At 41.1% G+C, this 26,716-nt stretch overlaps 2 protein-coding genes and 1 long non-coding RNA gene across 20 annotated transcripts; 2 read left to right on the top strand and 1 right to left on the bottom strand.

The window, feature by feature from the left end:
• The first annotated feature begins 791 nt into the window (after positions 1-791).
• Positions 792-10,117, top strand: LOC127002982 (enoyl-CoA delta isomerase 2-like). 15 transcript variants are annotated; one of them, XM_050869331.1, is made up of 9 exons: positions 792-845; positions 3,335-3,401; positions 3,646-3,732; positions 4,172-4,302; positions 5,755-5,826; positions 6,750-6,867; positions 7,500-7,619; positions 8,491-8,658; positions 9,044-10,117. In XM_050869331.1, exons 2-9 carry the CDS (start codon positions 3,390-3,392, stop codon positions 9,140-9,142), a joined length of 807 nt encoding a protein of 268 aa, XP_050725288.1. In that variant the 5' UTR covers positions 792-845; positions 3,335-3,389; the 3' UTR covers positions 9,143-10,117. The 15 variants fall into 15 exon arrangements, with proteins under 15 accessions (XP_050725288.1, XP_050725275.1, XP_050725277.1 ...); XM_050869318.1 differs by lacking the exon at positions 792-845 and adding an exon at positions 971-1,064; XM_050869320.1 differs by lacking the exon at positions 792-845 and adding an exon at positions 974-1,038.
• A 601-nt stretch (positions 10,118-10,718) lies between these two features.
• On the bottom strand, positions 10,719-26,095 carry LOC127002977 (mRNA-capping enzyme-like). Of its 4 annotated transcripts, none has more exons than XM_050869299.1 (14): positions 25,889-26,095; positions 23,269-23,374; positions 22,551-22,751; positions 21,799-21,991; positions 21,174-21,285; positions 18,392-18,498; positions 17,542-17,740; positions 15,434-15,552; positions 15,060-15,178; positions 14,817-14,945; positions 14,006-14,197; positions 13,075-13,175; positions 11,684-11,874; positions 10,719-11,105 (listed from the first exon to the last, which is right to left on the bottom strand). In XM_050869299.1, exons 3-14 carry the CDS (start codon positions 22,749-22,751, stop codon positions 10,969-10,971), a joined length of 1,800 nt encoding a protein of 599 aa, XP_050725256.1. In that variant the 5' UTR covers positions 23,269-23,374; positions 25,889-26,095; the 3' UTR covers positions 10,719-10,968. The 4 variants fall into 4 exon arrangements, with proteins under 4 accessions (XP_050725256.1, XP_050725254.1, XP_050725252.1 ...); XM_050869297.1 differs by having other exon boundaries at positions 23,269-23,371; XM_050869295.1 differs by lacking the exon at positions 23,269-23,374.
• LOC127002990 (uncharacterized) lies at positions 15,559-17,060 on the top strand. Its single transcript, XR_007756801.1, has 2 exons — positions 15,559-16,847; positions 17,011-17,060. It is a non-coding gene; the product is annotated as an uncharacterized LOC127002990 (long non-coding RNA).
• Positions 26,096-26,716: the final 621 nt, after the last annotated feature.

Below are 26,716 nucleotides of genomic sequence, written 5' to 3'. Positions count from 1 at the left end.
GTCCAGGGTTCCTGTTCTTGCTTTAAACAATAGTTTGCTCCCCCAGTCTCCGACTTGCAGTGTACTCCCTCTGGTTTCTGTTTCCTACTGTACCATTTTAGCGTTGAATTGCCACTCATTCCTTCCTGCCATTTGACTTGTCCGTTCCTTTCTACTGCCTTCTTCACATCCCTGATCTCCATTTCATTCCACTCTTCCCTCAGGTGTTCTCTCCTTTTCCACCTCTCTAACTCTTTCCCCCAGGTGGACTTGTTTCCACTTTCTTGCAGCATTTTCTTTGCCCATCTCTCCTCACTACTCTTTTCAATTTTCTTAAGGAAGCCTAACTTGCCCTTTACAATTCTTTCCTTGAACGTACTCCATTCCATCTCCTCTGACGGCCTCTACCGCTGTGCTCCTTGGGGCTCCTAATCCCCACCGGCCTATACTGTGTTCTGAACCTTTTCTAGCTGTGCGATGTCCCCTTCTCTGTAGTGCGTTATCTCTGATCCATAGAGGCAATATGGTACACCTACTCCTTTCCACAGACTTCGCCCTACATATCATAGGTACCCTTCTGCTAGTCGCCCCAGCGCCACTCCTTGTCATTTGAGTGAGTCCTCCCTGACTTTGCATGTAAGCAAGGCAAGAGTCTATATTATATACTGTATTTTAAAATATAATAAGCCCCCAAAAAGTCCAATTACAGTAAAAAGAGCCCAAAAAGCGCCAACCCGCGGACACCATCGTTTTCCCGCGGAATTCCACGAAAAATAGCCCAACTGGGCGAGAAAACCGCGGACCTGGCGGAGTTGCTTCGTCGTCGTCGCCTTCAGGAAAGAAATGAATATATCCTTTTGTTGGTTGTAAGCTGGAAAACTTGAAAAAAAACACCTTTATCTCAACTAGCTTTAATTAATAGTGCTGTTCATGGGCCTTAAAACAAGATGAAGAAGAACAATGGTGGATTTGCGATTGAGTTGCCAGGTCGTAATTTCCCTTCAATAATAAAGTGAAACTGTGAAGCAGAACAATTTGACACTTGACAACACCATTATTGTGACAGTGACAGCCTATTTTTTTGTGTAATTATATAAGAAAGTAGCCATCATAAACTAAGTGGGAGAAAGAGGAGGAGATGAGTGATTGATGATGGTGTGTGCTGTGTGGCGATGATCCTGGTTACATTATTTTAATTATTCACTATTATCATTATTATTCACTATCATTATCAGCATCACGTGAGATAAGTGACAAGTGATGCTGCCATGGAGATATGAGGGAGATGAGTGGTTGGTGATTGTGTGGTGTGTAGTGGTGGTGATCCTGGTTACATTTTAATTATTCACTCACTATTTTTATTATTATTCACTATCATTATCAGCATCACGTGAGATAAGTGACAAGTGATGCTGCCATGGAGATATGAGGGAGATAAGTGGTTGGTGATTCTGTGGTGTGTGTGTGGTGATCCTGGTTACATTTTCATTATTCACTCACTATCATCATTATTATTCACTATCATCACTATTAGCATCACGTGAGATAAGTGACAAGTGATGCTGCCATGGAGATATATGGGAGATAAGTGGTTGGTGATTCTGTGTGGTGTGTGTGGTGATCCTGGTTACATTTTAATTATTTTATTCACTACCTTATTTATTATTATTCATTATATCACTCACACGTACGATAAGTGACAAATGCTGCTGGATGGAGATATGAGGGAGATAAGTGGTGTGGTGTTGGTGTGTGTGTGTGTGATGGGTACATTTATTGTGTGTGGTGATCCTGGTTACATTTTCATTATTCACTCACTATCATCATTATTATTCACTATCATCACTATTAGCATCACGTGAGATAAGTGACAAGTGATGCTGCCATGGAGATATATGGGAGATAAGTGGTTGGTGATTCTGTGTGGTGTGTGTGGTGATCCTGGTTACATTTTAATTATTCACTCACTATTTTTATTATTATTCACTATCATTATCAGCATCACGTGAGATAAGTGACAAGTGATGCTGCCATGGAGATATGAGGGAGATAAGTGGTTGGTGATTCTGTGGTGTGTGTAGTGGTGATCCTGGTTACATTTTAATTATTCACTCACTGTTTTCATTATTATTCACTATCATCACTATCAGGATCATAGATAATAGGTGACAAGTGATGCTGTGTGGAGATCGAAGGGAGATGAGTGGTTGGTGATGCTGTGTGGTGTGTTTAGTGGTGATCCTGGTGTTCTATCATCATTATTCACTATCATCATCACTATCATTATCAGCATCATGGGAGATAAGTGACTGGTGATGCTGTGTGGAGATTGAAGGGAGATGAGTGATGTGGTGATTCTATGTGCTGTTAGGTGGTGGTTATGGTGACTTTGCATCTATATATATCTTGATTTTCTCCTTATATTACCCTTGAAAGCATAGATATTTAGAGGAAACGAAGGAAGATAACTGGTAATGATAGGATGATTTGTTGAGATTGGTTATATAATACGTCCACCCATATATTGCTCTTCTTTTTGTCATGTCTTCTGCTAACCTTCAAACCTCTCGGAAAACCTTAGGAAAGAGTGTAGAAATAAAAACAGGTGTGAAAATAGCTGTGAAAGGTGATTATAATAGAAAGTGTGTGCTATTTCTCTAGAATCACACCCATATCACCTTAGGGCTTGACAGCTTTATTCTCTGATCAATTTTCATATGGTAATCATCTCTCGGATAACCGTTTCTATCATAAATTTACTCCTTTCTGAGATTTGAGCAACAATTATTATATTAGAAGGTATGTGGTATTTCTCAAGAATCACACCCATATCACCTTAGGGATTGACAGTTCTATTCTCTGACCAGTTTTCTTATGGTAATCATCTTTCAGATAACCGTTTCTATCATAAATTTACTCCTTTCTGAGATTTGAGCAACGATTAAATTATGAAAGGTTCTGATATTAGTAAGAATAGGTAAGTATTTACTGGCGATAAGTTTTTATTTGAGTGGCAATGGGTTACACAGTTGGTTAATTAGGAGACGAGATATTGGGTCGTCCATAACACAAATCTTTTCCTAGGTTACTGTTTTTGTGGAGATAAGTTTAGATAGTTTTTCAGTGGCGATAGGTTACGATTCTAGTGGCGATAGTTTACCATCCTTAGCAGCGATAGGGTACTACTAATTGTTAGGAAAAGATTTATCAAGAAGTAGAAAGTACATATATCAATTTCTCATGTGTTTCAAGAAGTGACAGCCCACCCACCCCACTTGGCTAGGTGATGTCTTCGTAAAAAAAAAATTCTCAGCTAATATTTTACTCTTATATATATGTTTTGCTTTCTTTTCAGTGTTGTGCCTTACCCAGACCATTGACAAGAGTAGCTGAAGAACACATCACCAGTAATGGATGGAGAGGTTAAGAGATATTCACATTTATTTGATCTAACAGTAACCCTCCATGACTTGAACACTTTTAAGAGTAACAAGACAACCAGTTTTAATTCCACTCCCTTCCTGTGACTTGAACACTCTCCGACAAACACTTTAATTTTTTCCTTTTGTTGTTCTCTTATCATTTTGTTGTAGGAGCCTGGAGCAGTGATTTCTGGACTTTATTGATTTGTTTTATCTCTTGTCTAAATGGGGGATTTTCTTGCAGGCGCCTGGTATTCTCGTCACGGTGGAGGACAAGCTGTGTGTGGTGAAGCTGAACCGTCCCAAAAAGAAAAACGCCATTCGAACGAGAGTGAGTGATGCTCCTATTTCCTCAGCACTCTTCTATAGTAATGGTTCCCTACCTTACTCATCATATTATTTTGGTCCAAATGATATTTAGTAATGATGATAGTTTTCTTTCACCTGGCAGAATATGTAAATACTTTATCCTTTAATTTGAATTCCTATCCGATGATGCCCTATTTTCTTATCTATCTTACCTTTTATGAATCCTTAACCAATAGCAATACAATTTTTAATCCATGAATAATACTCTTCTTTTGTTGATTCTTTTTTCCTTAACCCTGACCTCATTCCATCTATACTTAACCCTTATTCTACCCTTTATGAATCCTAAACCAATAAAAATACAATAACAATCTCTCTCTTAATTATCTTCCCCATGACCTCATTCCATCTATACTTAACCCTATAACTATAATCCGAGCCAATAACAACGCCCCCAACAGGAGTACCGAGCCCTCATTGGTGCGCTGCGTAAGGCCGCCAGTGACCCTGAGGTGACGCTGGTGGCAGTGACAGGGGAAGGGGACTACTTCACTGCCGGCAATGACTTTGTGGATGCCATGCAGAATGCCAGGTGAGCGAGGGAGTGGTTTTGGAGTCTCATATATAAATTCAGATGCTCATATATCTCTAAGCCTCTCGTTCTTTCTGGTTTTGTCTTGGGCAGCATCCATTCGGCTTTTTTGTAGTTGTATTTGTTTTTTCCCTTGAGCTGCCTCCCGTGCGGTAAAAAGAAAGAAACACACAAAAAATACCGTCAAGTAATTTATCTTGACACTTATTTTGCATGGTGTGAATTCTTTAGTTTGTTTTGTTAGCTCTTTGGTTTGTTGTTTAGTGTTTTTTTTTTTTTTTTTTTTTTTTTTTTTTACATCAAGGGAGGCAGTTCAAGGGCAAAAAAATGAACAAACAACAAATCAAAGGTCACTAAACACTGATCCATCAAAAGAGAAAAAGAAGAGATCAAGAGAGAGGTCAATTCTGAAAGGAGAGGTGTCTTTTTTTCTTTCTTTACAGTAAAGGAAACAGCCTAAGGACATAAAAAAGAAAATAATGAAAAAAAAGCCTGCAAATCACTGCCCCTGTAAAAAGAGTTCAGAGGAGTGGCCAAAAGAGAGGTCAATTTCGGGTGGAGAGGTGTCCTGATACTCTCCTCACGAAAGTGTTCAAGTCATAGGCAGGAGGAAATACAGACGAAGGAAGGCTGTTGTTGAGTTTACCAGCAGAAGGGATGAAAGAATGCACATGCTGGTTAACTCTTGCATAAGGGATTTGGATAGAATAGGGATAAGCAGGAGTAGAAAGTCCTCCTCCTCCAACTCCTCTTCCTCTTCCTTCCTTTTCCTCCTTCTCTCCTCTCTTTCTGTCACTCTTTGTCATTCCTCCTCTCCATTCTTCCTTTTCTCTTTCATTTTCAGTTCTTCATTTCTTTGTTGTTTTGTTGTTGGTGGTGGAATGGGAGGGGCAGAGGCATTCAGTTAGCAATTCCAGAAGAGCAGTCAGCACAAAAATATCGAAGTCAGTTCCTGGTTTGTTGTTTAATTAGGTAGTTTTTATCTTGATGTTTAGTTATCTCTTTATTATGTTGTCTAAGAATGTATAGTGCAGTGATGATTAACCCGTCCGCTGCGATTGGCACAGATTTCGCCTTCACTGGTAGCCTGGTAACATACACTCCCAGCTCTTTCTCTGCCTCTGTGGTGGATAGTGGAGTGTTTCCCATGTGGTATTGATATGCTGGATTTCCCTTCACTGGTAGCCTGGTAACATACACTCCCAGGTCTTTCTCTGCCTCTGTGGTGGATTGTGGAGTGTTTCCCATGTGGTATTGGTACACTGGATAGCCCCTCCCAAGATGCATGACTTTACATTTTTCTTCATTGAATTGCAGCAGCCACTTTTTGTTCTATTCCTGTAGCTTGGTGATGTCTTCTTGTGGGAATTCTGCAGCCAAGGGGTTAAAATGCTAATGTTTGTTCTAAGAAACCGTGAAGAGCAGTAATGGTTACGTTGCTTTCGTTTGCAGTTTTGAGCCGCTGGATGAAGACGGATCCAAGCAGAAAAAAGGCGATGCAAATAAAGTGAACGCCTTCAAAGAGTGAGTATTTATCTGCCCTGTTAATCATATATCTGAACTTCTACGGTGTGCCATTTTCCTCTCCTTGTAGTTCTTAATTCCTCTTACATCCCTCTTAGTTCCTCTTTTCTGGCTTCTCATACTTTTCTTCTTTTCCTGGTGTCATTTTTCTCACCTCTATCACATCTTTCCTTGTTCTGGCCCATCTCTTCTGGACTCTCATTTTTCTCTTATTCTGCTGAGGCTTGTTATTTCCCTCATTTTGTATCTGTATTGAATCTCTCTTAGTTACTCTTTTCCAGCCTTTCATCTTTCTTTTCTTTTTTCTGGAGCAGTGCCTTTTTTTTTTTCTTTTTTTTACCTTGAGCTGCCTTCCTTGCTGTAAAAAACCCTCGCTCTATCTCTCTTAGCGTTGTAGCAAGGTCTCCAATTCTCCTCTTTTTCCCAGCTTCATCAGTGAGTATTTATCTGTTCTGTTAATCAAATATCAAGCCTTCAATAAGGTGTGGCATTTTCCTCTTCTTATAGCTCTTTATTTCCTCTTACATCTCTTAGTTCCTCTTTCCTGGCTTCTTATTCTTCTTTACTTCTTTTGCTGGTGTCATTTTTCTCTTTTTGTAGCTTTTATTAGTCTGTCTTAGTTCCCCTCTTTTGGCTTCTCATTTTCTTCTTTTAATGGAACTTATTTTCCTCTTCTTGTAGTTCTATCATGTCTCTCTTCTGTCTTCTTATTCTTCTTTTCTTCTTTTGCTGGAGTGTCATTTTCCTCCTCTTGTATCTCTTATTACATCTCTTTTCCTCTCTTTTGGCTTCTCATTCTTCTTTTCTAGCAAGCTTTTTTGTTGTTTTATTGCCCTCAAGCTGTCTCCCTTTCTATAATAAAATAATAATAATAGTTCTCCCTCTCTGTATTGTAGCAAGGTCTCCCATTCTCTTTTCCTTAGGTTCATCACAGCCCTCATCGACTTTCCGAAGCCCCTGGTGGCTGTCCTGAATGGTCCGGCCGTGGGGATGGGAGTCACCACACTGGCCCTCTTTGATGTGGTGTATGCATCGGACAAGGTACTAAGTTTTCTGAGATGGTGTTTTGATGGGGTACTGTGATTGTGGCTTAGGTTAGCTTGTGATTGTTTCAAGTGATGGCAGACTAGAGGTTGAAGCTGTTGCCTGGTCTTGTATTTGTAGGAGGTAATATGTAAAATTGTAAGGTATGATAAGTTGTAAGGTACCCTGTTGTAAGTTATGAGGTACTGTGATTGTAACTTGGTTTAACTTGCGATTGAAACTAAACACTTAAATTTTACAGCCCACCCTACACACATCTACCCCTGCAAACTTTTCATTTATTTTCCTTTTCCTTTTCCTTTTTTTCATATATAAAGTCTTCTCCTTATATTGTCACTGTGAACCTGATAGTCGTCTTTTTCATGTCTTTCTCAACACATCATCTTCAAGTCTTCTTCGGTCTTCCAGCTGGTCTCCTCCCTTCTAGATCTACCCCCTTCCTCTTCTGAATACATGGCCCTTCTCCCTCTTCTTGACATTTTCTCTTTTCTTCTTTCATTTAACATCCTTACCTTTCCTTATGAAGTTGGATGTTTCCTCTTCCCACCCTTCAACAGGCCTCTTTTTCTTTCTTTTTTATAATAGTTTGATGCCTTATATCTTAACGCACACTCCCTTCCCTCCCACAGGCCACCTTCCACACCCCCTTCATTAGCCTGGGCCTGGTGGCTGAAGGCTGCTCCTCCTACACCTTCCCTCGCATCATGGGGTCGGGGAAGGCAGCCGAGGTTCTTCTGTTTGAGAGGAAGGTTTGTGATGGATTGTGTTTACTTGAGTCAGGAGGGTGAGGGAGGCTGGTTGAGGGAGTTGCTAGGCTTTACTATGGTGGAGTGAGGTGGGTGAAGGAGGAAGTGGTGAAGGTAGTGACTAGTCTTGACTCTTTATACTTGGGTGAGAGACTGAGAGTGGATGAAGATGGTGGGATGAAGAGGATGAGGGAGGCAGTGGTTGAGGGTGGGGTTGCTAGTCTTTATTGGGATGAGGATGGATGAAGATAGCAGGATGAGGGAGGTGCTGTTTATGACTGAGAGCTGTTTTGTTAAAGATTTGTAGTATTATTTCCTTTTCTTTCTCTTATGGTCTGCTTATGATGCTGGTAGGCTTTCTTGGTGGGGTCTGTTGGTTGGCCCCAGCTCATTATGGCACAGGCAAGTGTTTTATTGTGGCACTGTATAATGGTGTTTGGCTCATGCTGTCCCCCAGAGCTCATCTTTTATCCTTCATTAAAGAGTCTGGGTTGAGAGGTGATCTTTAGGACAACATGTGGGTAGTCTTAGCACTCTTAGGCCACTTGACAATGACTGAAAATTGTCAGTTTGTAGCAGCGGGCAGGCCTCAAACCCAGGTCCTCCAGGATGCTGTGCCTGCATGCTAACCACTCAGCCACTGCCTGCTTTTATTTTTCTCAATTTTCCTGTGTATGTAGCTCATAATCTTACCTTTTCAAGTGTCCCATATCAAACGTGTAGTATCTGTGTCCCAATAGTATACATAAATTTAATGAATTGCATGATAAACAGCAGAATGTTATGAACTTGACTCCATCCTGCAAAAAATATAAATAAGTGGGAACGACCAAGATACAAATTCCACCAAGCTAACACTTCAGAACATTGCCAGCTGACAGCACAGGAGGCCTTCGAACGAGGCCTAGTGACGGAGGTGTTCCCCCACGACAGCCTTCACCAGGTGTGGCCGAGGATACGCCGCTACGCCAAGCTGCCGCCCAACACACTCGTCAACGTCAAGAGGGAGATCAGAGGCCACCACAGGGACATGCTGCATAAGGTACGCTCACATGTTTCTTTAATTGTTGGACACTTGATTTCCTATGGTATGTCAACTGAGTTTTTCTTGTACCATTGACTCTATTTAATATCTACAACAAAATCAACTACTTCTACTACTATTATTATGATTCTACAACATCAACAAAATTTACTACTACTATGACTACAATATCAAGACTGCTACTACTGCTACTACTAAAACTACACAACATTCACATTAAAACAACTTCAACATTAAAAAAACACATTAAAACTAGTACATTCACAACTATTCACATTATCAACCAACTTAGTGTAAGGGAATGTAACTTCTGAGGTCCCATTCAGTAAGTTCTGCAGGCTGTCACGCTTCGGAAACCTAATTTTTTTCTCCATATCTATAGGTCAATGATATAGAGATGGACTACCTCCAGAAAGCGTCCAGGAGTGAGGAGGCTCTCACCGGGATCATGAATGTGTTTGCCAAGAGGTCCAAGCTATGAAGGGTTGCCTGGTGCTGTCTTGTATATATGGGAAGTCACAAAGGGAGTTCAATTGTTAAGTCTTTCATAGTATTGTGGTAAGGAATAGTCACTGTTCTTTGAGGGATATGTATGGTTATGTTCCTCTTCTTTTTCTTCATTCATAGTCCATCTCCATTCTTGAGGTCGGACTTGCGATGATTCTTCTCAGTCTTGCTTGATCGAGTGCTAATCTTTCCTCTATTTCTAACACTACCAAGTCTTGTTGTCAATCTTGCTTGATCCAGTGCTAATCCTTCCTTATTTCCAACACTACCAAGCCTTGTTCTCAATCTTGCTTGATCCAGTGCTAATCCTTCCTCTATTTCCAACACTACCAAGTCTTGTTATGTTTTTATTAATGTTGTGGTAAGTTCTATTCTCTATTCTTTTATGGGGAACGTATATACAGAGGGAGATCAATACTTAGTGATGTCTTTTATAGTATCATAGTAAGTTCTGTTCAGTATTCTTTTATGTAGATGTAAGCACAAAGTTTAATAGTTACATCTTATAATACTGTGGTCACTTCACTTCTTTTATGGCAAATGTGTGTACAGAGAGGGCCAAATACTTATGCCTTTTATAGTATTGTGGAAAAGTCTATATGTTGTTCTTTTATGGGGGGTGTATAGAAAGGGAGATGAATAGGTATATCTCCTATAATATTGTGGCAAGTAGTACTATTAACTTCATTTATCAGGGGTGTATGTGAAGAGTTTTATAGTTCTTTCATAATATTGTGGTAACTTCCATTAACTGTTCTTTTATGGGTGTGTGTATGGAAGCTTTGTCAGTGGGTCATGGTGCTACTTAAGAATGATAAGGCTAGTGAGGTCAGGGAAGGCTCCGAGAAGTGTTGGGCTTGAATAGAGTTGTGAGGATGAGAGTAAACAATGCATTACCTGTCATCGTGGCTGCTGTGTGGATTTGGGGGAATATATGTTTTTAAATTAAGATTGTTTTATTTTGCAAGACACCATAACGTTAGCCTACGAACGGTGTCTATTATTTATTTTGTATGCCACCTCAATGTCAGCCTACAAAGTGTCAATTATCTAGTTTGCAAGTCACCTCAATGTCAGCCTACAAAGTGTCTATTATCTAGTTTGCAAGGCACCTCAATGCTAGCCTACGAATGGTGTCTTATTATTTATTTTGCAACCCACCTTAATGTTAGTCTATGAACAGTCTATTTTTTTTATTTTGCAAGCTACTTAAATGCTAACCTATGAATGGTGTCTATTACAGGTAACTCTCGATTTACGCGAGTTTGGTTTACGCGTTTTTTAAATAACGCAGGGTCCAAAATCCAAATAAATGTTTAATTTACACGTTTTTTTCCACTTATACGCGATATTCTCTCTCTCTCCCTCTCTCTCCACTGCATGAAGTGAATATTTATTTTCGATAGAAACCTACCTCCTGTTTGATTTACATTGTTTTTGATTTACGCGACCTCTTCAAGGACACAATACTCGCGTAAATCGAGAGTTACCTGTACTGTGCAACTCACCTCAATGTCAGCCTACAAACAGTGTCAAAATCAAAGCCTGTGTGCCATTACTTGCCATTTTATTGTTTTCTTCAAAAAAGTATTGTAAACTTTATATATATATACTGATACACACCATCCATGGCAATGAGAGGGAATGCCACACAGTTTTCCTCGCGTCCTCCGGCACAACTCAACAAAAGCATATCCTTACACCAAACACCTACTTCATGAAAGGGGCAGCCCACACTAGCGAGTCTGCCTCCACATGGAAAATAGATTACACCACAAACCCCCCGCCTCGACGCCGCTACTAGGAGACCTTCTGCTTCTTGGGGGCGGGGGCGGGCGGCGGCATGAGATCCTCGTCCTTCTTCTTGTAGCCCTCCGTGTTGAGGTACTTCATGAGGATGTCCTTGGTCACGGGGTTCTTTATACTGTTGCACACCGCTGGAAGGTACGATGGATTTGTTTGTTATGCACACAGTTTTTTATGTACTAGGAAAAAAGCAACAGGACGATAGTAATTTTTTTTACAGCAGAGGAAACAGCTCAAGGGCAAAGAAATGGAAACAATAATGAAAAAAAGCCCGCTACTCACTGTTCCTATAAAAGAGTACAGAGGAGTGACCGAAAGATAGGTCAGTTTCGGGAGGGGAGGTGTCCTGATACCCTGACAATGATGATGATAATAGGAGAAGGTAGAGAAAGAAAAGGAGTAGGAGGAACAATTTGAACTTCACACACACAACAGCTTACCAAGATTTAAGACAGACAGCTAAGAGATGTGGTTTGAAAGAGATACAGGAGAGAATGAGACAGAGAAGGTCGCAATGGTTTATACATTTGAGAAGAGAGACAAAGGGCAGAGTGCTGAGGACGCTGGAAGGAGATCATGGAGAGGAACAGTGTAACAAGACAGCAGTGTTAGAAATAGAGGAAGGATTACCACTGGATTGAGCAAGATAGAGGATCACTGCAAGTCTGACCCCAAGAATGAGAGACGGATTATAAATGAAGTAACTTACCGACAGCAGTAGTGTAACTGTTAGGGAAAGACTTGTCCGTCCTTTCCCTCATGAATACCCAGCGGTTATTCTCAAACTTGCACTCGATGATCCGGTTGTTGTATTCTCGTAGCTGTTTGGTGGCCTTCATCATGGCAAAGGGTTGGTTTAGGCCCCCCACCCAGAGCTCCCCAACTGTCTCTGTGAGTAGCCTGAAAATTTAAGTTACGAAATATTTAGGTGTGCCGTTCGAGTGTGGAGGATCCAGAGAAAATGGTTATGGTGCGTGTGTTTTGTACTTGTTTTAGTTTTCCTCTTTTTAGTGTTTTATTGAGGGTCTGATTATGTTTTTTGTAGGTGTTGGTGTTTGTGGTGTTAGTGGTTTAAGGCTGTGGTTGGTTTTATAAGACACTTTGGTTTCTCACAGCTATTATTTCTAAAGGTCAAAGAATGGACGAAGGGCCAAACTACCACCAGGGTCATAAAACTACTACAGGAAATGCCCTAAACTCATATGAGGTGTTGGTGTTCGTGGTGTTAGTGGTTTAAGGCTGTGGTTGGTTTTATAAGACACTTTGGTTTCTCACAGCTACTATTTCTAAAGGTCAAAGAAGGGAAGAAGGGCCAAACTACCACCAGGGTCATAAAACTACTACAGGAAATGCCCTAAACTCATATGAGGTGTTGGTGTTCATGGTGTTAGTGGTTTAAGGCTGTGGTTGGTTTTATAAGACACTCTGGCTTCTCATAGCTACTATTTCTAAAGGTCAATGAATGGACAAAGGGCCAAACTACCACCAGGGTCATAAAACTACTTCAGGAAATGCCCTAAACTCTTATGAAAGCTTCGGCAAATATGTGAACTTGGACGACAAAATGTTTTAAAATGCGCCGTTGTGACAGACTTTTCCTCCTTATGACATTGACAGTTGTGAGAGTGTGAGCGATCTGAGAATTCAAGTTGTAAGAAAGAAAGGAAAAACTATGTACTATCTATCCACTGTAACCAAGAGATAAGTGAGCAAGGAAAGCATGTCTGGAAATTCAAGTCTTAAGTGACAAAGGGAAAATAATGTACTATCTATGGACTGTAACCAAGGGACATGTCTAAAAATTCAACTTTTAACCCGGTAGCAGCGATGGGTCAAATTTGTGGCTTTACCCTGTAGCAGCGACGGGCCAAATTTGTGCCATGATATAACCCCCAAAAATTAGATGATACATAATCTGATCACAAATGCTTTGATATGTATTATGAAATGGTTTGTGTGAGGGATGATTTTTTCTCATTTTTCTCACTTAGAGGGACTATTAAGAACATGATCCCCGCTGCTACCGGGTTAAAACACTATCCTCAAAATTATAAAAATGTTAGGTCGCTCTTTTCCGCTATACGCCTCATGCATACTCACCCTTCGCCTCCCTTCTTCACAATCTTACACTTGAAGTCGACTGAGTTATGGCTGGCAGGCTTCCACTTCAGGACGTGGTCGCACCTCCCAGTTGTGTACGGCTGGAAACATGACAAGCGTATCAATGAGACTAAAACGTACATAAAACTAAAAGGAAAAAAGAATACATCTGTTGCCTCTCTCTCTTTCCTTGTTCCATTAAGAAAAGAGTATTATGGTGTCTGTGCTCACTCCTAATCCCATTAAAAAAAGGTAAAAGTATATCAGTAAGAATCAGAGTATAAACATAAAAGACTTGGTAAGCACATTGCCTCTATCTGTCTCCTTATTCCATTAAATAAGAAAAGATATTCACTTCTTGTCCAGTTAACCCCTTGACTGCAGATTTCCTACAAGAAGTCCTCACCAAGCTACAGGAATGGAACAAAAAGTGGCTGCTACAATTCAATGAAGAAGGATGTAAAGTTCTGCACCTTGGGAGGGGAAATCCAGCATACTAATACCACATGGGAAACACTCCATTATCCACCACAGAGGCAGAGAAAGACCTGGGACTAGATGTTACCAGGCTATCAGTGAAGGCAAAATCCGTGCCAATCGCAGCGGACAGGTTAAAGAAGTAAAAAGAGAAAATATGCTTGTTGTCTGTGCTGTTTCTTTGACTATTTAAAAAAAAAAGTTAAGAAGAAAAACATACGGAAAATATAAGGATGTCAAATGAAGAGGAAGAAAAAGAAGCCTAACCTCACTCCTTGCCCCATAAAACAAAGTAAAAGAAAAGGAGATCTGCATGTTGTCTGTGCTGTTTCTTTGCCCATTAAAAAAAGTAAAGAGAAATACATAAGGGAAAATAAAGATGTTAAACCAAGAAGAAAAAATCTATGCTCACTTCTTGCCCCATAAAAAAAGTTAAAAGGAGAAGACTACTCACGTCTGGTTCAGGCTGGAATATAAGACCATCAGGCTCGTGACACAGTTTGCTTTGGAATTCCTGGCTGAGTAGCTTGTAGGTCCAGTGCACGGTGGCCTCCCAAAACTCCTTCCGCCGCACCCCAAACGGCTCCTTCTGCTTGTTGAGGAGACCCTTCTCGATCGCTGCGTTCCTTGGCAGAATGATGTCCGTCTGTGAGGTGGAAATGTATTGAGAATCACCGCAGGAATTCTTTCTTTCTCTCTTTTATGCAGCAACGGAAACAGCTCAACGGGGAAAAATTAATATAAGAGTAGTCTGACAAGTGCTGAATTATTGTGTGGATTTTGTTCTTTCTTTCTCTCTTTTATACAGTACTGGAGGCAGCTCAAGGGTTATAAATAAATAAATAAAAAGCCTCCTAAGTGCTGAATTAGTGAGTGGATTTTTGCTTTCTATCTTTCATTCAGTAATGGAAGCAGTTAAAGGTAAAGAGCAGTAATATAAGGGAAAATAAGGACATTAAACAAAGAAGAAGAGGAGGAAGGAAAAAAAAAGAAAACGATGGGAGAGCAATATAGACTGAGACTTATATCTATGCTTAAGTCACCGCTGCATTAAAATGAATGACGTGCTCTGTTAACTCCGTCCAAACTAGATAAAAAGAATAAATAAAATAAATAAGTAAATATATAAAGACTACAAAACACTGCTCCTGTGATAGAAAATGGAATATGTATGTATGGAATGTATGTAATGTCTGTATGGTTGAGGTAATGAGGTTCAATGCTTATCAAGAGAACTGTCACTCGTTAACATGAAAACTACTCACCATGATGCGTTCATATCTCATGTGGAAGGTGTCCTGCAAGACGTCCCGGCCCTGGATTCTGATCGCGTCATAGATGAGGTAGCGCGGGTACTTCACGCCCGTCTTGGGGTCGGTGTCGATCACCATCTCCTGCGAAGGTGAGGGTGGAGGTCAGTTCAGTTGTCAGTTTTTAGTTTATTTTTTCAGGTCATAGAAGGAAAAAAAAGCCAGGGGGAAAGAGTGGCAGAGCGATCACTGTCTTACCCCGTCAACTAAAGTGTCAGAGAGGTGGATCATGAGGTCGTGCTTCTGTCTGAACTCCACCTCTGGCGCCTGGAAGATGCAGTGGTCCCGGTCTGCCAGGTACACCTCGCGACGCCCAGCTGAGAGAAGGAAACACAGGTCAACAAATATAGCACAAAAAAGTAAGACCACAGGCAGGAAATTCTAATCCCATAAAACACTACAAAAATTCCTTGTCTTGAGTTTAGTATCAATACAGAAGGCAAGAAATCTGAGGAAATCTGCAGGAAATCTCTTTAGTATCACTGTGTGCATCACGAAAAGCTTAGTTTAGTTTAGGCATTAAAAAAAGACACTGCGCTGGACGGTGGAATGGACCCCAGACTCTCACTTACCTATTAGCATCATGTACCTGGTGCCGTCTGCCTTCCAGGACACACGGTACGGCTTCTCCCCTAAAAGCAACAGGTTCTCCATGTCCATGCTCACTGGCTGGCACCCTGGAAACCCAGTGCTGTGTGGGGGAAGGTGGCAAAGGTTAGGGGTGAGGAAGAGGAGGACAGCTACAAAATTTAAGTGGGGATGAAGATAGATGGAATATTTGAAGGTCTAATGGACAGTTGCAATATTTAATGGGTCTGAAGAGAATTATGAGAACAGCTGCAATATTGAAAGGTAGAATAATGGTCAGATGAAGAGTTGCAATAGTTAAAAGTAGAAAGATGAACAAATTTAAAAGTGGGGTGAAGATAGATGGAATATTTGAAGGTCTAATGGACAGTTGCAATATTTAATGATCTGAAGAGAACTATGAGAACATTTGCAATATTGAAAGGTAGAATAATGATCAGATGAAGAGTTGCAATATTTAAAAGCAGAAGGATTGTCATGATTTCATCATTCAAGGAGTGGCCTGTGGCCGCGGGAGTCCCCACCATTTTGATTGAGAGAGCGGGAAGAAACACTAGCAGGCGGGAAACAGAAGCTTTTCAAATCATTTCGTTAATACTGCCAACGCTGAGCTATGTGTGGGCTGCATGACCCACTATGACCAATTGCATGTGTTAGGTTATTAATAAATAACAATCCATAGCCGTTAGGGCGTTTTAGCGTAAGTGTTGCACAGAAAACGAGATGCCGTATGGCGAGAGCTGGCATCTTGACCGCGGAACCTGGCCTGAGCATTGTGGGACGGCCGCCATCTTCCAGCCATCTCTCCTGCCCAGACTCCGCCGCGAGCACACGTCCCTCGCCGTCCTCCCATACCACGTTGAGCATCGTGGGGTTTTCCTGCCTTGTAGTATCCACAATTCCAGTGATTGTATACTCAGGTCTAGGGAAGCCCGTGGGAGGAAGAAGGGCACGGTGCGTTGCAGTGAGGAATGAGAAGAGGACAGAAGGACTCCAGGCCTAACAGGCCATGAGGAAGATCAGGGTGTGGCTTGGCTTCTCCCCACCTGCAGCTAAGTAATCTAATTCCAGGGATGTTTTAGCATAGCTACTAGGTTGCTGTGTGCTTGGTGTTAATTAATTATTCTTAATTTCCAGCGAGTTTCTTTGTTGTTTTCAATAAACTTAAGAGCACGTTTATCTGGCTTTTGCTTACCCTATGAGAGATGTGATTGGTTAGATATTTAAATAAATAATAAGGACTAGAGGGGCTGAGTCTGATAACTCAATTTCCAGTTATTTATTTTATATTTTTTTATTGCTGGGAATTTACGGGTTTTCAGAAGTCCAGACCTTTCAAGAACCCCACAAGGATGAACAAATTAAAAAGTGGGTTGAAGATAGATGGAATATTTGAAGGTCTAATGGACAATTGCAATATTTAATGGGTCTGAAGAGAATTATGAGAACAGCTGCAATATTGAAAGGTAGAATAATGATCAGATGAAGGGAGTTGCAATATTTAAAAGTAGAAGGATGAACAAATTTAAAAGTGGGGTGAAGATAGATGGAATATTTGAAGGTCTAATGGACAGTTGCAATATTTAATGGTCTGATGAAAACTGACAACACCTGCAATATTGAAAAGTAGAATAATGATCAGATGAAGAGAGCTACAGTATTTAAATGTAGAGAAATGATCAAATTAAAAAGTGGGGTGAAGAGAGATGGAATATTTGAAGGTCTATTGGAGAGTTGCAACAATACTGAAAAGTAGAAGGATGATCAAATGAAGACAGCTGAAGAGATGAAAACAGATACACTATTTCAAGGAATGGATAGATAGATAAATAAATAAACTACTACTACTACTACTACTACTACTACTAAAATCAAATGTGGGAAGAAGACACTTGCAATATTGAATGGTCTAATGAGGAAAATTGCAATATCTAATGGTCAAATAGGAATAACTACAAGACTTAAAAGTGGGAAATAAATAAATAAGCTACAACTACTACTACAAAAAAATAAATAAATAAATAAATAAGTAAAAAAAAAGAAAAAATAATAAAGTCTACTCCCCTTCCAACCTCCCATCACTCCGCCTCACCTGCCCCAGTTGCACATCTGTTGTATCCGCTTCTGCAGGTCCCTCAGCTTGGGGTTGTCAGTGATGGGGGTGACACCCGAGATCCCCTCCATGAAAGTCGGGTCCTTCTTCTGCCGCTCCCTCTTCCTGCCCCCACCCCCGCCACCACCACCGCTGCCTTTGGGGGCGTCACCGTCGTCGCCAGTGCTGTCGTCAAACTCTGCGGAGATTGATTTTTTTAGTGTGTGATGTGGGTACAGCAAGAGGAGGGTAAGGGACATGTATTCAGAAGAGCTGCAGAGGTGGAGGTAGAAGGGAGGAGACCAACTGAATGACCAAAGAAGACCTGGAGACACTGTGTGGAGAAAACATGAGGATACACATCATAAATATGATCATCATATACACTCCTTCCTGGAGTGTATATGACATCATATAAACGGGAAGAGACTCACAGCCCATCCAACAACATAAGTGAAAATAAGGATGTTAAACAAGAAGGAAAAAAGAAGATGAAGATCTATCTACCTATACCTAACAAAAGATAGAGGTGCAATTATGTAATTCAACATGGCCTGATCACACTGAACTCTGGACTTCCAATCCCTAGCCTTTGAAGCTCTGGTGACAGATCTTTGTGAATGGTTGGAATCTAAATTTCTTTTTTTTAAGTAACTGAAGCAGTTCAGGGCAAAAAACAAAAAAAAGTGCTAAATTCTGCTCCCATAAGAAAAAACAGAGATAAAATTCCTGATTGTGAAGCCTGAGAGGATGAGGGAAGATTTCACCATTAGAAAATAGAAATGAGTGTCCAGAAGTGAGTGCTAATATCAAATGGTGGAGCCTGAGAAGATGGGAGAGTGGAGCTTACCATTACACCAGTCAGGGAGGGGAGGGGGAGGAGGCGCTTCATTGGGGTTGTCTCCCGACCTCTCGTACATGACCCGCAGGTAGTCAGCTTTGTAGATGCCCGGGGCCCTGCGGAACGGGGTCCAAGAACAATCCAGTGTGGTGGACAAAGTGTGTGGTGTATCTGGAGGTGTGTGAAATGTACATCCAGAATGTAAATGTCAATCATAGCAGTGATGGCGATAGTGATTTATATAGTGAAATGTAAAGCCAGAATGTAACGATCAATTATGGTGGTGATTGTGAGTCATTTATACATAGTGTCGAATGTGGAAAAAAGACGTAGAGGGAATAACAAAAAATCCGGCCATCTTGCAAATGTGAAAAGTAAATCACAGATACAAGTTAAAGAAGACAAGATGTGGTAATAGTGTCGAGAAATTTGGCTTTCCATTTACAAGCACTGTTGATGTTTAGGATGAACTGGATAAGGAAGAGGAGGTGGAGGCAAGTAACATCAATGACTTAAAAGCTAAACTGGATAAGAGTAAACAAGATAACACAACTAACTCAACTACTAGATAAATACACACACACACAAATACACACACACACACACACACACACACACACACATACATACACATATTATTGAGCAAAATGGAAAAAGTAGACAATGAGGAGATACTACTAAAAGAAGAAATTACCACCAGGAACACAAGAGGACATAGAGAAACTGAGGAAGGGAAGATGCTTGAGAGACATAAAGAAATATAGCTTCCCCCAAAGAAATATAGAGGTTTGGAACAGACTAAGTGAGGATGTAGTATCGGTGAGGAGTGTGCAAAGCCATAGACTTCACAATCTCTTGTTTCAAAAATTTAATATTTAAATATTTTCAAAACCAAAGCAGCTAGCGACCTGAAACTAAAACAGGCACCTCCCTTAGGCATATATGAGTCTCCATGAGCAGCGGTATCAAAAAATTCAAAGTCGTTCCCTAATAAAATCCCGATTAATTGTTTTTATATAAGTATAACAAAATTTAAAAAAGGCTATAAAATCCTCAGATTTTACGCTAGATGCACAAACATCACCAAATGCAGAGATAATCACTTATATTTTCAGAATCAATAGCAATATTTAGCATATCTTATAAGTTTTTGAAATAGCTACTTATTTTTTTTTTAGTGCAATTTTTACGTAAGTTTTAACATCTGATAAATCACTTAATTTTCACATTAGAAACTTAATACTTGAGGAAAGCATGCAGAAACATCTTAATTTTACTCAACAAAAGCAAAATATTCATTTTCTATATACAATCACAACTTATTTTGGTTGAATTCGATGTCACTATTGGCTATCTGGCCCTCGTCCTGAACAATCACTTTAGCCTTTTGGCCTATGATTTGGGGGGCCGGTCAGTTTCCTGGACTTGTACGTCCCTGTTCCTCGCCGTCTCCTTCCTGCCCTCCTCGATACTGCTCCTCTTCCTGCCGGTCGGCTGCTTCAAGGCCTTGTTCTTCCTCGCTTCTGAGGTCACGCCCTTGGAGAAATTAGCAAACAGTTGAAGAGGGACCTGCTGATGTGCGGCAAGATGGTGTTGGCCAGGTTGTGCCCTCCTGGCACCTGTACCCCTGCAAGGTCGGGTCTGAGGCCGCCAGGAACTCCAGGAGGTGCCTGAACCCCCCTGTGGCGCATGGCAAGGGAGAGGAACCTCAACCTGCGCTCCTTCTTGTCCTCCCTGCACATCAGGGAGTCCCACAGCGACATCCCGAAGGGCGCCATGTGGGCCATTGGGAGAGATGGCCGCTTCAGGACCGCCTGCCCGTCTCCAGCTCTCCCTGTCGACCAGCTCGACCAGGCGTCCGAACATCACAGAGGCGGGTCGCCTCCCGAGCTCCACGGTAATCTTCATCTCCTCCTGCTGGGCAAGCTCCTGCACTGATGGCGTGGCTCCTCCACAGTTTACTCCACCCTCATATCTTGTGTCTCCTCCGTCACTTCCCTCGATCCACTGCCTTCTGTGTCTTCTTGTATCGTCCTCTGGATCCTTGCAGTGGTGGGGAAGGGTACAGAGACGATGAATAACTGTAGGTCCTTTACTTGGAGAGTAAACAGAGGCAGGACCGCGATAATCCGTTAGAGATGGGCAGTGCCCAGCTGACTGCGTGCCTAAGGAAGAACTGAGCTGAGTTGCCATGTAGGCACTAACTAAACGTACATTTCTTGTTTCCTAATACGTAAAACTGTGGACTTCACTATCCTACAGTTATCATTCATTTTACGTAAAGATTTCAACCTAAAGTTACGCAAATTTGCCATTTTTTACACAACGTTTTCAAAGTGCACGCATGGTGCTATTTTATATAAGTTACCTTGAATCCTCGACCAAATCACTCTAGAGACACTCCTGCCTGCTTGTATGCACTAAAACTTGAAGATTTCGTCCTGTTTCCACTTAAATTCGGAGTTGTCGCAGTGAAAGTCGCCATAACAATCGGCCCCTTACGCGAAGCCAGCGCGCCAAGACTGAAGAGATTTCCCGTCAACTAGTTGTGAAGTCTATGGCAAAGCTTTAAGGAAAAGTTGGATAAATGTAGATACGGAGACGGGACCACACGAGCGTAAAGCCCAGGCCCTGTAAAACAACTAGGTAAATACACACACACACACGCAAACTCTTTAAGGGAAAACTGGACAACTACAGATACGGAGACAGGACCACTTGACTGTACCTCAGGCCCTGTATACTACAACTAGGTAACCACACACACACACACACACACACACACACATACCTGGCCTTGGCAAACTCGCTGATGGCAAAGTCCACGCCCCAGTCATGTTTGTTGATGAAGTAGGAAGCAATCATGAACCCAGAGCGATTGAAGCCATGAGTGCAGTGAACACCTAATGAAGGAAAAGACACATGAATGATAAGTAAGACTCCTGTTAAATACACATACATTAAAATGACCCTCTTGTTAATTATCCTCACATAAAAATAAGACTCTTGGTAATTCACTCTAAATAAAAGCACACTCAATAAGATGTTTCATATATTTTTTAATGGCAAGGAAGGGAGCTTGAGGTAAGAAAACAAAAATAGCGACAAAATAGACCTCTAAACACTGCTCTGGTAAAAGGAAAAAAGAACAAGAGGCTAAAAAAGAGGTCAATTTTGGGTGGAGAGTTCAAGTTGTTGGCAGGAGGAAATATGAACTAAACTATTAAATATGATAACCTACACAAGAATTTATTAGGGTGAAGGTAATTTCACTCATCAATGATTTCCAACGATGTTTTTCTAATGAACTTTACAAAGACGTTGGTGAACACTGTACAATATAAACTAAACAACTGTATATAACAACCTACAGAAAACATCAACCAATTAACCAAAGCAAAAATAACCCCACTCACCAATGATCTCTAATGGAGTTTTTCTGATGAACTTTTCGCAGATGTCGGTGAACAAGTTGACCTGCTCCTGGTTGGGGCACTCCCCGTGGCCCCGGCATTTGAGCTTGACGTAGCGAGCCCCGGCGTTCTCAATGTCGGAACTGTCGTAAAACCTCTTAGTGTTGGTCAGGTCCACCCACAGCCCAATTTTGACCTGGAGTAAAAATAAAAATAAAAAAGAGGAAAATGGGTGAGGGTGAGTCAAGGTGCTGAAAACTATGGGAAGCAGCTCAAGGGCAAAAATTACAACAGAAAATAAAAAAGGCCCGCTATGCACTGCTCCTGTAAAGAAAATAGAATGAGGCCAAACAGAGAGGGTCAATTTCTGAGGGATCGGAGATAAGTTGGTACAAAATTTGACTTAAAACCTGATCCCAAATTTTGAGATGAAATTTTCTGATAGGTGAGTCTAGATGGTGAATTTGGCTGGTTCAGAATATCAATAAATTAATGCTATCTATCCATATTTATATCCTGTAAGTCTGCCCTCTCACTTTATTGCTCCAGCTGGAATTTTATCAACATCTTTCTTTATCATTACTGGTCAAAGAAAATAAGGCATCCAGGAAAGCAAGCAGCAGTTGAAGGTCTGGCCACTACCTTTCCTTAACCTTGAATCACAAAATGAACCCTTCTTTAACACTTAACCTTAACCATTCCTTCCCCTGTACATTTTCTTATATCACCTCACCAGCCTCCACCTTGCCCCATACCTTGTAGCTCTTCATGGAGTCGAAGAGCATCTCCGGAGAAAACCTGTGCTCTGGGGGTACCTGATCGTCAAACTTCGAGCTGAGCGGAGTTTTAAACACGAGGAACTTGCCGCCGATGAGGGTCTGGCTCTTCCTGGGGCAGAGCAGCCATCGCGGTGGGATGGGCCCCGGCCCCGACCTGTCCCCGCCTCCCCCCGACATCTGTGGGAGTGCAGGGAGGGTTAATGCACATGTATAAACAGTTCATTATACAAACCCTAAGTCTACATGTCCAAAACTTTTAGATGTCAACTTGGACTCTGACAAAACTCTCTAAAGAGGATCAAATGGAGCTCCAATGGACAGCATGAGCCAGGCAAGAAGGGCGCCACTATAGAAGACTTGCCTGTACCACTAACTGCCTAGGACAACCATCAGGCCCCATCATGATAGTAAAAAAATAAAAATAAATAAATAAATAAAAAAGTATAACACATGCATGATGAAAATAGAGCTGCAAGGCAAGCCCACAACCAGGATTTGAAATTAGAGTTTTAATTTTATATTATTGTACTTTTCTTTCTACCTTTCCAAGTTAATTTAAGCATTTATTAGCATCATGGCTCTAGTGCATGAAATGTGGGTAGTATCGTAAAGAATCAAGTCATGTGTCGTGAAAAGTTGTAACCCTGGCAAGATTTTCTGTTTATTTCCCTCGTGCCCTTCCAATGTAAGTTACCTGTTAGCTTAATTAGTTAGCTTAGTATTTGTCTGCAACTCAAACAACTTCTGAGATGGATAATGAATCTTTGGAGGGGGCGAATTCCCCCATACCCACAGACCTGCTGGGAGGGGAAGGAATTAATTAATCAAATAAATAACAACAAAGTGAGACAGGGGTGAGAGAAAAAGGATGTTTACTGTTTACCGTTTAATAAAATAAAATAAATAAACAACAAAGTGAGACACGGGTGAGAGAAAATGTATGTGGAGCAGCCATTGACCCTTCCTCGCCATTATCAAGTGAGTCAAGGCAGCCAGGAATCAGGAAGGGAGAGGAAGCCACATAAACAAAACACACGGAAAAAATGAAGGAAAGAAAACGAAAGGAAAGCAGGGAGAGGAGGGGAGAAAACACTAATATTATCCCTTTCTTGTCCTTACAAACACTACTATATCCGTGAAAGAAAGAACATGTAAGAGAAAGAAAAGGATCAATCCCACAAACCAAGCATAAACAAAACACATGGAAAAAGGAAGGAAAGAGAGCGTAAGGAAAGCAGGGAGAGGAGAAAACACTAATATTATCCCTTTCTCGCCCTTACAAACACTAATATATCCGTGAAAGGAAGAACATGTAAGGGAGAAAACACTAATATTATCCCTTTCTCGCCCTTACAAACACTACTATATCCGTGAAAGAAAGAACATGGAAGGGAGAAAACACTAATATTATCCCTTTCTCGCCCTTACAAACACTACTATATCTGTGAAAGAAAGAACATGTAAGGGGGAAAGCACTAACATTATCCCTTTCTCGCCCTTACAAACACTACTATATCTGTGAAAGAAAGAACATGTAAGGGAGAAAACACTAATATTATCCCTTTCTCGCCCTTACAAACACTACTATATCCGTGAAAGAAAGAACATGTAAGGGAGAAAACACTAATATTATCCCTTTCTCGCCCTTACAAACACTACTATATCCGTGAAAGAAAGAACATGGAAGGGGGAAAACACTAATATTATCCCTTTCTCGCCCTTACAAACACTACTATATCCGTGAAAGGAGGAACATGTAAGGGAGAAAACACTAATATTATCCCTTTCTCGCCCTTACAAACACTACTATATCCGTGAAAGGAGGAACATGTAAGGGAGAAAACACTAATATTATCCCTTTCTCGCCCTTACAAACACTACTATATCCGTGAAAGGAGGAACATGTAAGGGAGAAAACACTAATATTATCCCTTTCTCGCCCTTATAAACACTACTATATCCGTGAAAGGAGGAACATGGAAGGGAGAAAACACTAATATTATCCCTTTCTCGCCCTTACAAACACTACTATATCCGTGAAAGGAAGAACATGTAAGGGAGAAAACACTAATATTATCCCTTTCTCGCCCTTACAAACACTACTATATCCGTGAAAGAAAGAACATGTAAGGGAGAAAACACTAACATTATCCCTTTCTCGCCCTTACAAACACTACTATATCCGTGAAAGAAAGAACATGCAAGAGAAAGAAAAGCACCAGTCCCACAAACCCTGCATAAACAAAATGTAATGCGGGGAAAACTGAGAAATCAATAACCTGTAATAACTGATGTGATGCTCGTGAATTAGGTGGTTACGAACCGCAAGACAGACAGACGAACCAGATGTGGAGCTGGTGGAGTGACTACGCCTCGGCCGAAGGTGCCGAATGATCATTAGTTAGTTTTTTCACAGAGGATTGACGAGCAGAATTTTTCACCTGTATTGAGTGAGAACCAGATGCTTCGAAACTCTTTCTGAACTGGCGGAACAGGCCAATTTGGATGTTAACTAAACCACCGATAAACGCGTTCACTACCCTCTGGCTAGCCGCGGGCAGTGGGAAGAGGTGAGAAGCCGACTGTGTGAGAGTCTCCCTCACACACCATCTTGACCTCACCCCCACAGGTACGTTGAATCCAGTTCCTAGGCACCAAGCTTGTTAGTGTTATCTTGATACAATGTTAATGTTACTTAAAGAGTTTCGAAGCAACTGGTTCTCACTCAATACAGGTGAAAAATTCTGCTCGTCAATCCTCTGTGAAAAAACTAACTAATGATCATTCGGCACCTTCGGCCGAGGCGTAGTCACTCCACCAGCTCCACATCTGGTTCGTCTGTCTGTCTTGCGGTTCGTAACCACCTAATTCACGAGCAACACATCAGTTATTACAGGTTATTGATTTCTCAGTTTTCCCCGCATTACAAAAACACATGGAAAAAGGAAGGAAAGAGAACGTAAGGAAAGCAGGGAGAGGAGGGGAGAAAACACTAATGTTATCCCTTTCTCGCCCTTACAAACACTACTACATCCGTGAAAGGAGGAACATGGAAGAGAAAGAAAACCACCAATCCCACAAACCAAGCATAAACAAAACACATGGAAAAAGAAAGGAAAGAGAACGTAAGGAAAGCAGGGAGAGGAGGGGAGAAAACACTAACATTATCCCTTTCTCGCCCTTACAAACACTACTATATCCGTGAAAGGAGGAACATGTAAGAGAAAGAAAACCACCAATCCCACAAACCAAGCATAAACAAAACACGTGAAAAAACAAAACAAAATAAAACGAGAAAACTTAACGGGTCTTACCACCTCAACCAACGAGGGAGGGAGGGACGGGGGGGCTGCGAGGTCAGGATTCCCTTATTTTGAGTAGGTCACGGGGTCAGGGGTCACACGAGGGGAGTGGTGGGGGCGTGTCACAGGTGGGAGAGGTGGGAGAGTGCTGGGAGAGGGTGCGTGGCGGGGAGAGTGTGTGGACCAGCTGGGGAGTGAGAGGCAAGCTGGAGGTCGCTTACTCCCCGGGGATCACTGAGATTTGAGTCTGAAATAAATAAAAAATCTCATATATCCAAAGTATATATAATCAAAGGAGGAAGAAATGATTGAAAAAAGTAACGAGGAACACAATAAATAGACGGTGGAACAGATTCGTAGAAGTTTTGTGCATTTCGGATTAGCATAGTTATGGTAGTTTGACCCTTCTACTGTACCATAAAAAAGTCTAATACATCCAAAGTACACATAATTCAAAGTATATAGTCAAAGGAGGAAGGAATGATAATATTATGATGAAAAAGGTATAACGATCGAGGAACAGTAAATAGACAGTATACGTTCGTAGGAGCTTAATTTGTGCATTTCGGATTATAATGGTAGTTTGACCCTTCTTCTGTACTATTAAAAAAGTATATAATCAAAGGAGGAAGGGATGATATGGTGAAAAAGGTAACGAGGAACACAATATAAAATAGACGGTGGAACAGATTCGTATAGGAGTTTTGTGCATTTCGGATTAGTAAATATAATAGTAGTTTGACCCTTCTACTGTACCATCAGAAAGTCTCATACATCCACATTATATAATCCAAAGTATATAATCAAAGGAGAAAGGAATGATATGGTGCAAAAAGTAAC

This window comes from Eriocheir sinensis, chromosome 24 (genome assembly GCF_024679095.1).
Source record: "Eriocheir sinensis breed Jianghai 21 chromosome 24, ASM2467909v1, whole genome shotgun sequence".
Classification (NCBI taxonomy): domain Eukaryota; kingdom Metazoa; phylum Arthropoda; class Malacostraca; order Decapoda; family Varunidae; genus Eriocheir; species Eriocheir sinensis.
This window is presented reverse-complemented; position numbering and strand designations above follow the sequence as displayed.